Source organism: Henckelia pumila, chromosome 1 (genome assembly GCF_033568475.1).
Source record: "Henckelia pumila isolate YLH828 chromosome 1, ASM3356847v2, whole genome shotgun sequence".
In the NCBI taxonomy this organism is placed as follows: Eukaryota; Viridiplantae; Streptophyta; class Magnoliopsida; order Lamiales; family Gesneriaceae; genus Henckelia; species Henckelia pumila.
The window spans coordinates 73,742,286-73,757,628 of NC_133120.1; the positions used below are offsets into that span (position 1 = coordinate 73,742,286).

At 32.4% G+C, this 15,343-nt stretch overlaps 1 protein-coding gene across 2 annotated transcripts; it reads right to left on the reverse strand.

Annotated features, from left to right (window-relative positions):
• Positions 1-6,978, reverse strand: LOC140889453 (uncharacterized). 2 transcript variants are annotated; one of them, XM_073297178.1, is made up of 4 exons: positions 6,748-6,978; positions 4,313-5,381; positions 1,638-2,505; positions 1-597 (listed from the first exon to the last, which is right to left on the reverse strand). In XM_073297178.1, the coding sequence occupies exons 2-4, from the start codon at positions 5,285-5,287 to the stop codon at positions 551-553; spliced, it is 1,890 nt and encodes a 629-aa protein (XP_073153279.1). In that variant the 5' UTR covers positions 5,288-5,381; positions 6,748-6,978; the 3' UTR covers positions 1-550. The 2 variants fall into 2 exon arrangements, with proteins under 2 accessions (XP_073153279.1, XP_073153274.1); XM_073297173.1 differs by having other exon boundaries at positions 2-597; positions 4,313-5,340.
• Between the last annotated feature and the right edge of the window lie 8,365 nt (positions 6,979-15,343).

Below are 15,343 nucleotides of genomic sequence, written 5' to 3' on the forward strand. Positions count from 1 at the left end.
CGAGTACAACGAAACAACAATTATTCCAGCATCTAAACATACATTTTCTCTTCTTTTTTTTTAAAAAAAAAATTCTCAAAAACCTCATTCATTCTTTTACATAATTTTAAGAAATAAAGAGAAACCCAAACTTCGACAATTTCAAGACAAAAGTCGATCAAATAACAACCAAAGGGCAGCAAAAATCACTCCACTCACTCAAGCTCGGGAATCCTTCAGATTTCTAAAGATTTATATAGTCTATACACACAACTTTGGATAATACAAACGAATAAACATAAAGAAAAATCTCATGGATATGAAGAACCACAGTCTCTGAAACCATGAAAAGTTCCTTGAACCAAATCATGGCACTGAAAAATGATGCACAAACCAGAAAACATTGCCCGTGATGCACTTTAGACCGCAAATAAACCAGCGGAGATGGCCATTTTCCTTCCCCCGTGTCCTTCGAAGACACGGCACCGATTATTTGATGCAATGATCTTCAGATTTCAATATGCGTTTCACAAGGTTTCCAGATTAGGTGTCACTTGTAACCATAAATGAATTATGATTCATCCTCGGTAAGCTGCAAATTGTATCCATGCTTTATGTCTGCATCGGTTAAAAGTTTGATACGGTTCAATGACAACTCTCGTCTACTTTTTGAAAGCACAACAAGCATATTGAATGCAGATGTGGATAAAAAACAATTCAGACATTACACTTTAAACTATGCTACACCTGGAGTACTTCTCCCCCCGTGATGCGGTCAAATGTCAACCATTGGATCATCAACACACATGTCAATTTCCACAAAAATACAAGGATCCTACGTGATCTAATGGTATTGAAACAGGGGGAGAAACACTCCCGGTGTAGCAAAGACAGTAACCCGTGTTGAGATCGGGACGTGACTTATGATGCGATCAAATGCATTACTCATGTGTCTCATCCATATAGACGTATCGCATTATCGAAAATAGGAAGATTATTCCGTAAGTAGCATACAATCAACTTTGATACCAAACCGCTCAGATCAGGTTGGTCGCTGAAACACCATCTTATTGGGACAAAACATTTAGTGCATGGAGATAAATTTAATGATATTGGACAGTCAACAGTGTTACTTGCAGCTTAAGAAATATCAGATATAAAATTTGATTTTTTTCCCAATATAATGGAGCACACGCTACATCGACAAGCTGTCAACGTGGGAGCAAGCGTTAATGTAGCGTGAAGAGAATTAGCCCTTTAAAGAAAACAACAATCTGGAGCACAAAAACTTTTTCGGTTTGTATACGAAAACTGGATAAGTTAACATAAAACTCTTAGCCAGAATCTGCCAACATTTTGAGATTGCACATATGCATAATACTGCGCAGGGGCCGGGTGGCATTGAATGTGACAGGACCAATTTAGATCAAATACAAGTACCATTGTAAAATAACTACAAAAATGTTATGCCAACATATAAAGATATGATATATGATTTAAGAGGACTTTTCAGCTGCCCAACAATATTTCCCCACCTCGTCCCCGACCACTAAAACCCGGTACCGTGTTTTAATAGTCGGAGACGAGTTGGGCATCATTGGTTGGGCAGCTGAAAATTTCTATATGATTTAAAACCAAAAGCTAACGATAAGTGATACCTTTAATTGAAGCTTTGTGATGCCTATCTTTCCTTTCAAGCTCATTTTTCCATCCCCTATCGTTGTCACCTAGTTCATCCTTACCATCATTTTCTGCATCACTTTCACTAGCCGTTTCCCACTCAGAATCGTCACTTTCATGACCGGGAATATCTCCAGCATCGCCTTCACAATGAACACCCCCATGTTTAACAGCAGCCTCCCTAAATAACCATGCTGCACGCATCTGTTTCTTAACTAAACGTTCAGCATAATCGGGGACCTTGTTTTGCCTCAATGAAAGGTCAGGATCAGTCGATTGGGAGCACTCGTTTATGAACATAATAGCATCTAACAGACTTTCTTTGGCAAATCCCAACATGTCATAAGCTTGTGCTCGTCTCCACAAACTTTTGGCATGACGATTAATAGGGTTGTTCAGACAAAGCGCCCGGGTAGCATCACTTATAGCAGCTAAAGGTTGTTGCAATAAAAGATGGCATTGTGCTCGATTGCTATATAATACCACCCGTTCTTTTTTTGACCTCATTGGGCACAAAGACAATGCTTCAGAATACTTGGAAGCGGCACCGGAAATATCACCTGCGGAAAATAAAGAGTTTCCTTCGAGTTTAACCACTAAAGCAGCTGCCTGTTTTATATGGAGATCCTCTTTTGCCATGTTCTTTTCCCATTTCAGCTTTTGTCGAGAATCAAACAGTTCATCAACTTGTTCTTTTGCACGGGTACTGACTGAACTCCTGCCTGTTCCGGATGATTGAATACATTCTTGTAGAACATTCACAATTGAATCCCCAAGTTTCTTGTGTTCACCTAATGAAGTTATTTCAGCAAGGTCAATTAGTGTAGGCACCGCCTTATCCATTACCTGCACAATTAACACGCAACAGTATAAGAATAGGTTAAAGATTGTTTCAAAACCAGAAAAATTTACAGTTTTAAAGCACATCAATTTTAGAAATTTCCAATCTATCCTAGTAACATGATGGATCATAGCAACTTATGGCTTCTTAATAAGCTGCTAGTATATACTTATAGGGGATGCATGAATGAAAGTACTTTAAACACAAAGAGACTAATGTTTGATTTATGGAATTCACTTCGGCTTGCCAGGTGTGGATTGCAGATCGTGTTTGTAAAACGAGATATCCTGTTAGCAGTAACAGTACAGGTGCATTTTATGGGATCAAGGTGGTTCAGAGTGCTTGTTACAAACAAGTCGAATCGAGCCAAACCTTTTTGAAAATTTAACATGACCAATCCTCGTAAAAATATTTTTGAGCTTGATTCACCTCATTGAGGTTGTTCATGCTTGATCCTATTCCTTGCTGAACCTTTCAAACAAAAATGCTGGAGTACGAAGGTCATTGTAATAAACGTTTAATGGTCAGGACGATGACATATGATCACCTTTTGACCAATTATTTATGTTGCATATAACATATTTTACTGTGGCTGTGATATATCTTCATTGCGGTACTAAACAACACAAAGCCCACAAGCTTCTGAACAAGGTAAAACAAAAGCTGAAGCTTGAGTTGAGTTTTTTCCTTCAAGCAAGCTTAAAACACTCATTAGCTAGCCGTCTTGGAGAATCATTAAACTAGTATTCAAGAACTCTCAGCTATCTAATCAAGAACCTTGCCAAGATTCAATTAGATCCCTACTATGATCCTGCCCTTGCTGGATCCATAGTCTTAGAAGTGACACACAAGTCTCAATTTTTTCTACAGTTCAACGTCTGATAATGTGATACGGCTACAGAATAGCATCTATTAGCAGTTTGATTTTATCCTAATCAATATTAATTGCAATCGTGATCAAATTCCTCTACGTAGCCATATTGGGAATGTGAGACAAATTTTAAGGTCAGTATTTAAGTTTGATTTTATCCTAATCAATATTAATTGCAATCGTGATCAAATTCCTCTACGTAGCCATATTGGGAATGCGAGACAAATTTTAAGGTCAGTATTTAATGAAACGGTTGTTTTTAGAGAAGAAAATTCGACATGGATTGTGTAAGGGTACATAAATCCTGCACAAAGTTCCCTTTGAGGAACAGTTCCCTCCAAGTGCCCCTATGTGTGAATTTCAATCCGAAATTCACGAATCAAACTTCAAGGTGTCCCATAACCATCAATTGTTGGACATAGTACACATACAAAATCAGCTCGAAATATGGCAAACGTGATCACATCAACGATTTTACATGTTCTGGGTCAAGCTAATAAGTTAAATCACATCTTGGAAGTTCTGTTCATTCTTTTTTCTAAACTAAGACATCGTTATTTCAGATAGGTAGATTTTTTTAGTTCTCCATTTGTTTTTTTTCCTTCATCAGCCATTACGCATCTACTCATGAGGTACATTTAGGTAGTGTTTTGGAAAACTTCTAGGAATCACTTATCGGCTTCCCCCTCACAAAATTTCATCATTGCAATGTAATTTTAAGTCCCTCAAATGTCCAATTCATAACTAAGCATGTATAACTTCAAAATTTTTATGAACAAATGAAAACAATCAATATTTATATCAGTAATAAATATTTGTTTCATCAAATTCGATACATAAATTCAGTAGAAAAATAGTCTAGTTAGAAACATAATAAAGAGATGAGTAAAAAAACATTAATAACAATGTGAGATGGCGTAATAATCAAATGCAGAAATTACCTTATGGCATGTATTAGGATCTTGGAGCAACCAAAGAAGACAGTCAATTGCCATATATTGCCAGTCATCGGATGATCGTGCTATGTTACACAAAGCATCTATAATTCCAGGACAGCTAGAGACCGGGCCCCTACCAAGCTTATGATGGCAAATTGTTCGTAGCAATCCAATCCCGGCTGGAGAATTTTCATTAACAAGTCCACCCCACATACCCGGAAGCTTTATTAAAAATTCTTGTTGGCAAATAGTAGGAAGAAATTCAGGTTTGAAAGCAAAACAATTGATGAGTTGTAGAGACCAGCACTGCAACTGACTAGCCCATTCCTCGGCCTTCCTCGATTCCATTTCAACACCACCCATGCCGCGAGTAAGGAGATCACAGTGATAACTAAGCCTCCTGTCAACATACTGGTAAAAGTGAGAATAAACAATTTCCAAGGCACTCATAGCCAGTTGCATCGACAGCTCCAAGATTTCACCATGGCTCGATACAGCAGCAAAAGTACTAGCATAGGTAGCTAAGTGACCAAGTGCTCTTACGGCCACTCTTTGTTCGACCCATGTTAACCTTCCTCTCAATAGTTCGACCAGTGCCGGTATAACCCCAGCATGCACAGAAGTTTCAGCAAACTCTTCCATATTCATAGTGTATGATCCGATTATATGAGCTGCGTAGTAAGGGATATAAATATTTTGGTCATGAGATAGCCAACGACGATTCTTTAAGCCCTTCCAAATGAGTGCTGTCATGCATTCAAAAATTCCGAGCTCGATGAACTCTGGATCATTAGGATGAGCCATGGCAGTATTCCAAAGGCCACTGATAGGAAGAACCTGACCATCGTCATCTTGTGAAGGAAGTTCTCGAAAGAACTTCAATATACTTGCTTTGCGCTTACTTGGGTTCCCTTCCTTCATCACGCAGAAAAAGCAACCAGGATATGGACAGTCGGGGGATACTTTATCCATGCTCATAATATTACGTACTGCGATCTTCAAAAAGACCAAGTAACTACTTCCTCATCAAGCTGCTCGTATGTGATCACTTAGTCAGATAATGATTGTCAAACTGAGAAAAGTTTTACTGATTGATATCTGATATGATGATAAATTAAAAGCTTCTTCTACACGACATATTGAGTAGTGAATCCTGATTCGTAACAGTTTGCTCCAGGTCAATGGCAGATTTGTGCTATCACAAACAATAGCTTTTGTCTTTGTTTTTTAAGAGTATGATGCATCAAATAATATTCGCTTATGTCGAAATTAAATACTTAACATGTGCAAAAGAAAAGATGATACCTAGAATATGTCTATATAATGAGTCAATCACCAAATTATCCAATCAATCATCTTTAATCTAAGACCACCAATAATTTATGAATCTATCTTTTTTTATATGACTTTGTTCTTTCATAATAATTCCGACAACACAAACTATGACAATCCAATTAGCTAGCAGCTTACAAGAAGTAACAGTTATCGCTGTTAACGTCTTAGCAAATCAAGTCCCCTTTGAACAATATAAAGAAAGAAGACAGACATACAAATAACAGATCTAGTAAGCATACTTAGATAGTGTTTGAGAGAGCTTCTTAGAAGCACTTCTCAGCTTTTCTGTTAACAAAAAATTGAAATTTTGTGAAATTTTGTTAACAAAAAGCTGAGAAGTGCTTCCTAGAAGCTCTCCCAAACACTACCTTAGTAAGACACAGGCTTTGTTACTCGTCATCAATGTCCGAATGCAGAAACCTCAACAACAGAGGAAATCAAATGTTTTCTTCCTCGATTACAGTAATTGACTGAAGAAAAACAAAGAAACTTTCATGGGACTCAAAATTCAACTTCCCCAAATGGAGATATGGCAATAGTACCGATCAGTAGGAAAAAAATGGAAAAGAAACTATTTTTTTCTCAAGCGGTCAAATTCATATTTCATAGTCTCATTCCAAGGCCCAATTATGCAATTATCGCATAAAATGCACACCGGAGCTTTCAACAATTTACAATTTTACGGGGCCAAACTTATACTTGTTAAACAAATATAAATAAAGTTTAAATCTTCTTTCACTCTAGGAAGACTACCCTGGTGGCCACTTCGTTACTTGTTGAATCAGCTTTTTCGAAATTAAAATGCAAGAAAAAAGCATCGTATCAGATTCTGTACAAAAAAAAAATAAAATCAATCACTACAAATTCTAATCATGTAAAAAGAAACATCAAACGAGTTTCATATTCCACAATGGATCTACAGAAGAACGAAAACAACACCATAAATAAATCGTTCAAGAAACAAACTTCGAGCAAAATTCAAATCTCAAATTCCCTACCAAGCTTTAAACACTCGAAATAATCGAGAAACAAAATCAAGAAACCGAACCCACAAAATTAAACACCTCAAAATCCAAACTTGGAACCGAAAACAGGAAAAGTACCTCAAGATTAGGCAGGAGCAGAGTCTTGAAAAGCCAACAAATAATACTAATATTTTCTACTTTCTCCTATTGCTACTGAACTAAAAAACTCTCGAAATTGGGTAAATTATTCTTGTCAAATGTCTATTATTTTTGGTTTTTTCAGACAAAATGGTGAAGTGAAAGAAAGAAGTTGGGACTTGGGATTGCTTCTTGGTTTTCTCCCGACAGGAAAAGAAGGCTCTTTGTAACGAGTGATTATTATTATTATTATTATTATTTATTATTATTATTATTATTTATTATTATTATTATTATTATTATTATTATTATTATTATTATTATTATTATTATTATTATTATTATTATTATTATTATTATTATTATTATTATTAATTGCTTCTTGGTTTTCTCCCGACAGGAAAAGAAGGCTCTTTGTAACGAGTGATTATTATTATTATAGTTATTATTATTATTATTATTATTATTATTATTATTATTATTATTATTATTATTATTATTATTATTATTATCATCATTATTATTATCATTATTATTTTCCATTTATTTTCTTCCCGTAATTTTCCATTTATTTTCTTCCCGTAATTTTGAGAACGGAAGAAGTAATAATGTGAATTAGCATCAGAAATTAATGGGTAGGGCCTCCGCATTAGCTCCACAATTATTGCACTTGCAATTTAATTATTAATTTATTATTAATGATAATAATAAATAATTGTTTCACCTTCTCAACATTTCTTGCTTGGGATGGCATCGCCAATTTTCGTACATAGTTTTTGACAAAGGTCGGGACTTTACCGTTGCCGAATGATGGATTGTTGATTTTAAATCTTGTCCGGCAGACATATGCTTATCATGGATATATTTTAAATAACAATTTGTCTTGTCCGAACCATGATATATGGTTTCAAAAATAATAAAACGTTAAGTTAGTGTTATCGCTATAATTTTTAATAAAACAATAAATATTTGGTGTTATAGTTATTATCATCACATCAAGTTCAAGTGTTTGAAATTGTGATGTTGGAGCTATTGTAATTATAGTTTTTTTATACAATCTCGATATATCAATCGAAACATGGAGTTTTTTTTCACCTAGTTTTTATATCTACTATATTATCTTAATTACTTTAACCAGCGGCAGGCGGAGCCACCTTTGGGTTAGGGTTGACTCCAAGCCCATCCATTTTTAAAATTTTTTTTTATAAGCTTTAAATTTATAAAAAAATAAAAATTAGTCCCATGCAAAATAATAAAAATAGAACACTACATTATATTTTTTTGGTTGGTTTATTGTCATAGATTTTGAAATTATGCGATTTTGAGGTAAACTCGACAATTTTTTTTTGAATATTTAATTGCGATAATATTGACTTAAATATGATATATGTGAATTTTCAAGTTTGGAATTTTACTCTAAAAATTATTTTTGAGAATTTAAGAAAAATAAACAATTAGTTAAAAATTGAAATCTTTAAGAATTATTAACTTTGCAATTATTATTGAGCTTGTATTGCAATTTTTCTAGTTAGAATAACTGAAAATTGAAAAATTATGAGATTGGGAAAACCGTTGTGAATTTTGGGATGATTGAAATTTTTTAGTTAGGTATTTCAGGAAATGAAGAAAATAAAAAATAAAAATTTATTTTTAAAGCAAAAGAGCAGATATCGACATATCAAGACAGAAATCAATTACAGTCTAGGGTGAGTAGAAAAGATCAATTTCAATTGAATTAACCTATCTAGTTGAATTCATCTGAAAAATTGGTTCAATACTTTATTCAGAAGTTCGGTTTTAGATTTGAAAAATATTGGTTATGTAGCTTCGGTTTCGGATTTTAATATAATACTTTTGTTTACTGAACAACCCTAATATTTATTTAAAAAAATTAATATTTTATTTCTAAATAAAATTTTATTGGACAATAGAATTAGACTTGAAAATATATTTTTAATAAATAAATTAAATTTATATAATTAAATTTTTAACTACAATTTTTTTAAGTAAAACTTGTTTTTTTTAAAAAAAAATTCTAAAACAGGGCAGAGCCAGCCCCAGGTACTTTTGAATCCTGGCTCCGCCCGTGCTTTACCTTATTCAACAATTATAATTGAAATATATATTTTTTTAAAAAAGAACTGTACAAGCATATAATACGTGCGCCGCTCTAGTATTTAAAATGAGAGAGGCTTTGGTATGTTGCATGCATGTATGATCTCCCTGATGTTTTTCGTCATTTGATAGTTATTTAATTACATAATGCTACTTTTTTGTCTTTTGAATATTTATTTACAAAACATCATTTTTATAATTTTTTAATTTCATCATATTGTTTTTCGCTAAAAAAACCAAACTGTATAAGAACGCAATGCGTGCACCGAGTACTAGTTATCATTATCAAGCATAAGCATGCAGCATTATAGTGGTTCGTGGTATGATTTTTTTTTTTTTTTTACTTGTTAATATCAAGATTGTGTATTTGATAATAATTATTTATTGCTTCTAATCTATAGCATGTGGGTTATATATATATATAAAATTGAATCAAATTAAAATTAATATTAAAAAATGATTTTATAAGCACACAACTATGTGTGTTGAGACACTAGTTTTAATAAATTACATCACTTATAGTTTGAGGTCACTAAACTAACCAAATTTTGTTTGAAGATAAACCAATATAATTACTGAGAATTAATAAAGTCTTTCATTTCAATACAATAAAGCCAAGGTGGTAATCCCCCTTGAACTCATTCGAAACTAGCTTGCATATTCAGTACTCGTTTGGCAAGGGTAGTGAGCTGCTTTGTTCGTCTGTCTCCTCATGTGCCGAATCGAAGTAAACCTTTCAGATTTCATTAATTCTCGAATGTCCTTCGCGATGACTGCATCTTGTCTCTTTTCTTCTCTTTTCTTTTCTTTTTTTCTTTCCTCCTTTTTTTTTTTTTTTTTTTTTTTTTTTCCTTTATACATTTTTTTATCATCAATTTTATGCAGCTTTAACATCAAATTTCGGTATTTACTAAACTAGTGTTAGTTTTTTCCCCTTTTTCTCCAATATTTTTGGTTCTTTCCATTATAAAAAAAAGACGGTACAAAAACATAACTCGTGCAGAGTTTTTTAGTACTCACTCCGTCCTAATTATATAGGTTATGTTTTTTTTTTGTTTGTCTCAAGATATAGACATATATCATATTTAGTATTTTTTTTACATTCCTTACTAATATATCTTTATTAACAACACCTTGAAAATTGTGCAATCATTTTTTGAATATATTAAATAGAGATAGAGTAGGAAGTTTACATAAAATTTATTTTTCCAATGATTTTTCTTAATTTGTGTAAAAAAAGTTGTAGTGACCTAGGCTTGCTCCAGAATCACCCACTAATCATACTTTAGACATGCAATTAAAACTTACACAAGTACACAACAATAATCAGAGAATCTGCAGAAATCTAAAATCAAATACAACTCGGTTGTACACAAACGGTAAATCAATGGAACCTAATCAGAAATAATAATACAACCCAATCGAATAAATAAATACAGAATAAGATTTTAATCTAAAAACCTCTGATGACCCCTGCTTCCAAGCCCTGGTCACAGATCAACCACTGAATTCACTCCTGGTCCACCTGCAAACCTGTCCCATCGAATGAGTTGTCTGAGATAAAAGCAGAGACGTGAACGCTAAACCCCAGAACACAAAAAACGAGTAGACAAGTTTATATGATGCATGCAACAAGAAATAACGAATGCTTTGGTACATTGGGATCAAGATCTGGAACATCATGCTCAAAACACAAGCACCACTAGTATGTGCATGTTGCTCCGAAGATATAGTGGGTGCCACACATATCGGACCTCGAACTTGGAACATCACTATCCTGGGTATAACCGCGCACGCTGCTCCATCGATACAGTGGGTGTCACACGGTACCCGATTGTACAAAGGCTGCCTACAGTTAGGGGTGAGCAAAATTTCGGTTAAACCGAATTAACCGACCGAACCGAATCAATTCGGAAATTCGGTTTGGTTAATTCGGAAATTCGGTTTTTATGTTATAAAATTTCGGTTAAATCGGTTAATTCGGTTCGGTTTTCGGTTTTCTTAAAAAAAATTCGGTTAATTCGGTTAACCGAATTATAAATAATTAAATTTTGAATTTTTTTATTAGGCCTTATATATAATTTATAATATATTTTAAATGTTTTTATATTTAATAGTTTACTTAATTTTTCTTATTTTAATTTTTTAAGCTCAATATATTTTTATAATGATAAAAATATCATATTTAAATTATTAATTTTATAAAATGTTTAATTTTTTTTTTAAAATCGGTTAATTCGATCGGTTAACCGAATTAACCGAATTTAATTCGGTTCGGTTAAATCGGTTTTAGTATAAATTCGATTCGGTTCGGTTAACCAAAATGCAATTCGGTTAATTCGGTTTCAGTTAATTCGGTTCGGTTTCTGACCGAATTAACCGAATGCTCACCCCTACCTACAGTCCAAACCTACAAGGCAAGATAATACCACATCACCAATACTCATCTAAAAGCCTTAACTAGACTACTAGCTACTACCAATAGCTACTAAGAGTCCAGACTTATGCATGAGTCCATCGTCAGCCCGTTGATGTCGAAGACCCTGACCCAAGCACAGCTCCGCTACAAGACGTAACACTTCGCTAATGCCCGACCCTCGATAAGACGACTAAACACCAAGAAGTATACACTGACATTCAACCACATCTCCAAACACACACTAACTATGAGGAATTCAGCCTCTATTTATAGACCACGATCGAACCTTTCGAACGCTTTTCGGAGCTTTCGATCGTCTGATCGGAGCTTCCTATCACTGTCCACCGAACATGTGTCCTTGATTGGACAAATCACTGCTGCCGAGGAATTTTGGAGCTCCCGATCTCTAGGTTCGGAGCTTCTGACCTGTCACCTGTTAAATCACCCAATCAAAACTCATGTCCTGTCTGACTGAGGGACTTCGAATCTTTCGATCGTGAGTTCGGAGCTTCTGAACTTCCTCGCCTCTTCCGAACACTTCAGAACCACCGATCTTCCTAGCTCACAAGTTCGGACCTTTCTAACCACTCGAGTCCTCGAAACCCTCCGAACCATTTTCGGATGTCCTGAATCCGATTCTCTATTTATTAAACCCAAATTAGGATTCATAATTATGTTTTTAACCATTTAAACATGCTTGTCTAATATAATTACTCAAAACAGAATTGGGTTACAACAAAATTATGACTATATAATTGGATGGGAGGGATTACTATATTGAGCTACTAGTACTGTATTAAAGATTAGCCTAATACAGACAAAAACTTGGTAGGTTTGGTATAGGGGGTATATCGTATCATACCGAAAATCATATAACGTTACAGTACAAAAAAAATTATGCTTATATCATACCGAAACTTTCGGTATACCGAAATATTAAGTAAATATAATTAACATACATATTATACCAAAATTTTACAATATACTGAAATTTTGGTACAATATTATATATAGTTCTATACCAAAAAATCACTTTATATTTTTAAAATTTAAAAATTTATTGTTATATATTTTTAAAATTTTATATATTATTTCGGTATTCCGTTATATACCAAAATTTTTAAATTTCATATTGTTATGGTATCGAAAAAATTGATATCGTTACCATACGTATCGAAATCTTCGATACACTGAAATACGATAAATTTAGTATTTTTTGGTCATATATGTTCTCATGTTTGGAAAAATTTACAATAACTTGACTTTTTTATTTTATTACGCGTCGTCGAAACTCGAGGTAGCTATCAGGTTTTGCTTAGTTGACATAAAATTTCACTTACTTGACACCTATTAATTATCATATGATATAATTTGGGTTTCACATAAACAAAATTAACTATAAAAAATATGAAGTAAAAAACAAAACAAAAAGACCTAAACCAATATATAAAAAATATGTGAATTATTTACCTCAAACAAATCTTTTCATAAACAAAAATCTAATTGAAGCGATTGAGTCCAAATCGCTACCCCTCTTAAATAATAAAATACAAAAAATTGTTGTTATATTTTGGTTTTAATTAATACAATTGTTGTTGAAATAAATGACGGATAGTGTATCTATCTGTCAAGCCATGTGATAAAAAAATTAGCCAATTAAATTCTTTTTAATAAGATCAATATGACCGATCGACTCAATCAAGTTTTTTTTATGTGAAAATTTGTTTGAGTTAATTGATTTATGTATTTTCTATTATATTTATATTTATATTTATTTTTTATAGTTAATTTTTCTTGTGTGAAACTCAACTTACTTCACATGATAATTAAAAAGTGCTATGTAGGCAAAATCTTATATAACAAAATCCAGCAGCTCTCTCGAGTTCCGGCGACACATAATGAAATCCAAAAAAGATAAATTATTGTATCTTTTCTCAAACATGACAATATACAAAATCAAAACAAAAAAAATCAAGTTATTGTACCTTTTTCTCAGACATGACAACATACATGACTATAATCCAAAACAAAGCCAAGTTATTGTACCATTTCCCATACATAATAACATACATGACCAAATCCAAAAATATGCCAATATACATGATTAATTTGTTAATTTTCTCTTATCTTTGCTATCTTTTAGTATATATATATATATATATATATATATATATATATATATATATATATATATATATATATATATATACTAAAAGTTTCTGGAATCACGACCAATTTTTTCAAGAAAAATATCAATCTACTAAAATCGTTTGGGTAATTTTTTTTTTTTTTTTTTACTGTGCTCAGTTATGACATTATTGTTTTGAATTTGAATTTGAAGTTTCTTCCAGTTTTCTTTGTTTAAAGAGAATATGACGTTGTTCAATCATCGTTGCCAATCAGATCCTTTGATAAATTGGCTACCATTTTCTCCTGTATCCAAAGCCATACACATCTACATTTTACAATGAAAAACAGGAACAATATTCAATTCTTTGCATATAGCCAGATGTCTGTTGCTTCTCTCCTCTATTTGATGCGCCGTGATATCTATGATATAGTTTCCAATACCCGTTCACTTCTAAATTATAATATTTTTATCATTTTTATTTAGCACTTTCAGAATCTGCTTTTGCTATTTGTATAGTGTCGACTCTCTTTATATATTATTATATGTTCTGTTGAATCTTTCTTTCTAATTTATTTTTTGTTCCTCCCTTTCCTCAAAATAAACGTTAAGTTGCCCCAAAAAATTTGTGAAAGTGTTTCCATTTTTATGTTTTTGCGTCCATTGCTTAATTCTAATATCAAATCTCCTTCTCGAAAATAAATTTGTGAACTATTTCATTTTTTATGTTTTTGCGTCCATTGCTTAATTCTAATATCAAATCAAATATCCTCCTCCTCCAAAATAAACCTCCAATTCCAGATTTCTTCACAATATATCTATACCTATATATTAATGCCAATAAAGTAAAAATAAAAAATTAAAACAAAAAAAAAACCATTCCCTCCACTATTTCAATTTTTTTCCCTCCATTATGATTTATTTTTTTCTTTTTAATTTAATTAATTCTTTTCTTTTCACCCAAACTTTTGTATTTATTATATAATACAATCATTTTAATTAATAATTTTAATTAAAATATAATTTTATTATATAAATAAATTATTTAGCGTGCAACAAGTCGCTAATATGTTACTATTTCATGATCATATTTCTTAGTTTATTTATATTTATATTTTTAAGAGTGAAATTTATTGAATAAAAAACTAAAAGAAAAAATGATTTTTGTGTCTGCTGAGAAAAAAAAAACATTTTAGTTAGTTGTCTGATCATAAAATTAGTAATTTGCATAGTTTAAACAACGATAAGACCTTTTCATAGGAATTTTTTGTGTGCAATTTCATCGTGGCAAAACCTAATGTTCTTTGAAATTTATTATCTTCAGTATTTTATTTCATGTTATTAAATTTAATTTCATATTTTATTCTCAAATTCCTTTACTTTTCTCTTTCCCATTTACTTTGCATTTTCACTTTTGGTCAGACAAGTGATGCTAATAATTTACTCACAAATACATTTTGCAATTGTGCTTTTGTCTTCGATGATACGTTTGAAAATGGTTGGTAGGAAGGAGCAATTGATTGTGAAACTTGCACTGATTTGTCATAAGTTTCTAAGCAGTCGTAGAACAGATTTTTTTTAAGTTGCATGTAGCTGACATAATATGGCACGCATACACGTTCACACTTGACTGATGGTTTATTTATATGGAAAATTGAGAGCATTCGGAATTTGATTTTGTATGTTGGAACTTCTTTGAGGCTATGATGTTCATGATTCATCCTTGGACCTTGCTTATGTTTGTGTTTGCATATTATTTTTGCATGTCTTGCTCGAAGGCGAGCAAGGTTCAAGTATGAGGGAATTGATAACTGTGTTTTGTGTGTATATTTTGGTATTGTTTTATTGTTGTTTTGCATGCATTTATGTTGTATTGTTTATGTTTTTAGTTAGTTTTTTTAATCATATATCATGCATCGTGTCTACATAACATT

What these genes read in the sequence shown, in the direction of transcription:
- LOC140889453 (XM_073297178.1), bottom strand. Translation starts at nt 5,287, where the DNA reads ATGAGCATGGATAAAGTATCCCCCGACTGTCCATATCCTGGTTGCTTT. An exon ending in ATCCTAATACATGCCATAAG is followed by an intron (nt 2,506 to 4,312) that starts GTAATTTCTGCA and finishes TTAATTGTGCAG; the next exon opens with GTAATGGATAAGGCGGTGCC. An exon ending in TCACAAAGCTTCAATTAAAG is followed by an intron (nt 598 to 1,637) that starts GTATCACTTATC and finishes TAACCGATGCAG; the next exon opens with ACATAAAGCATGGATACAAT.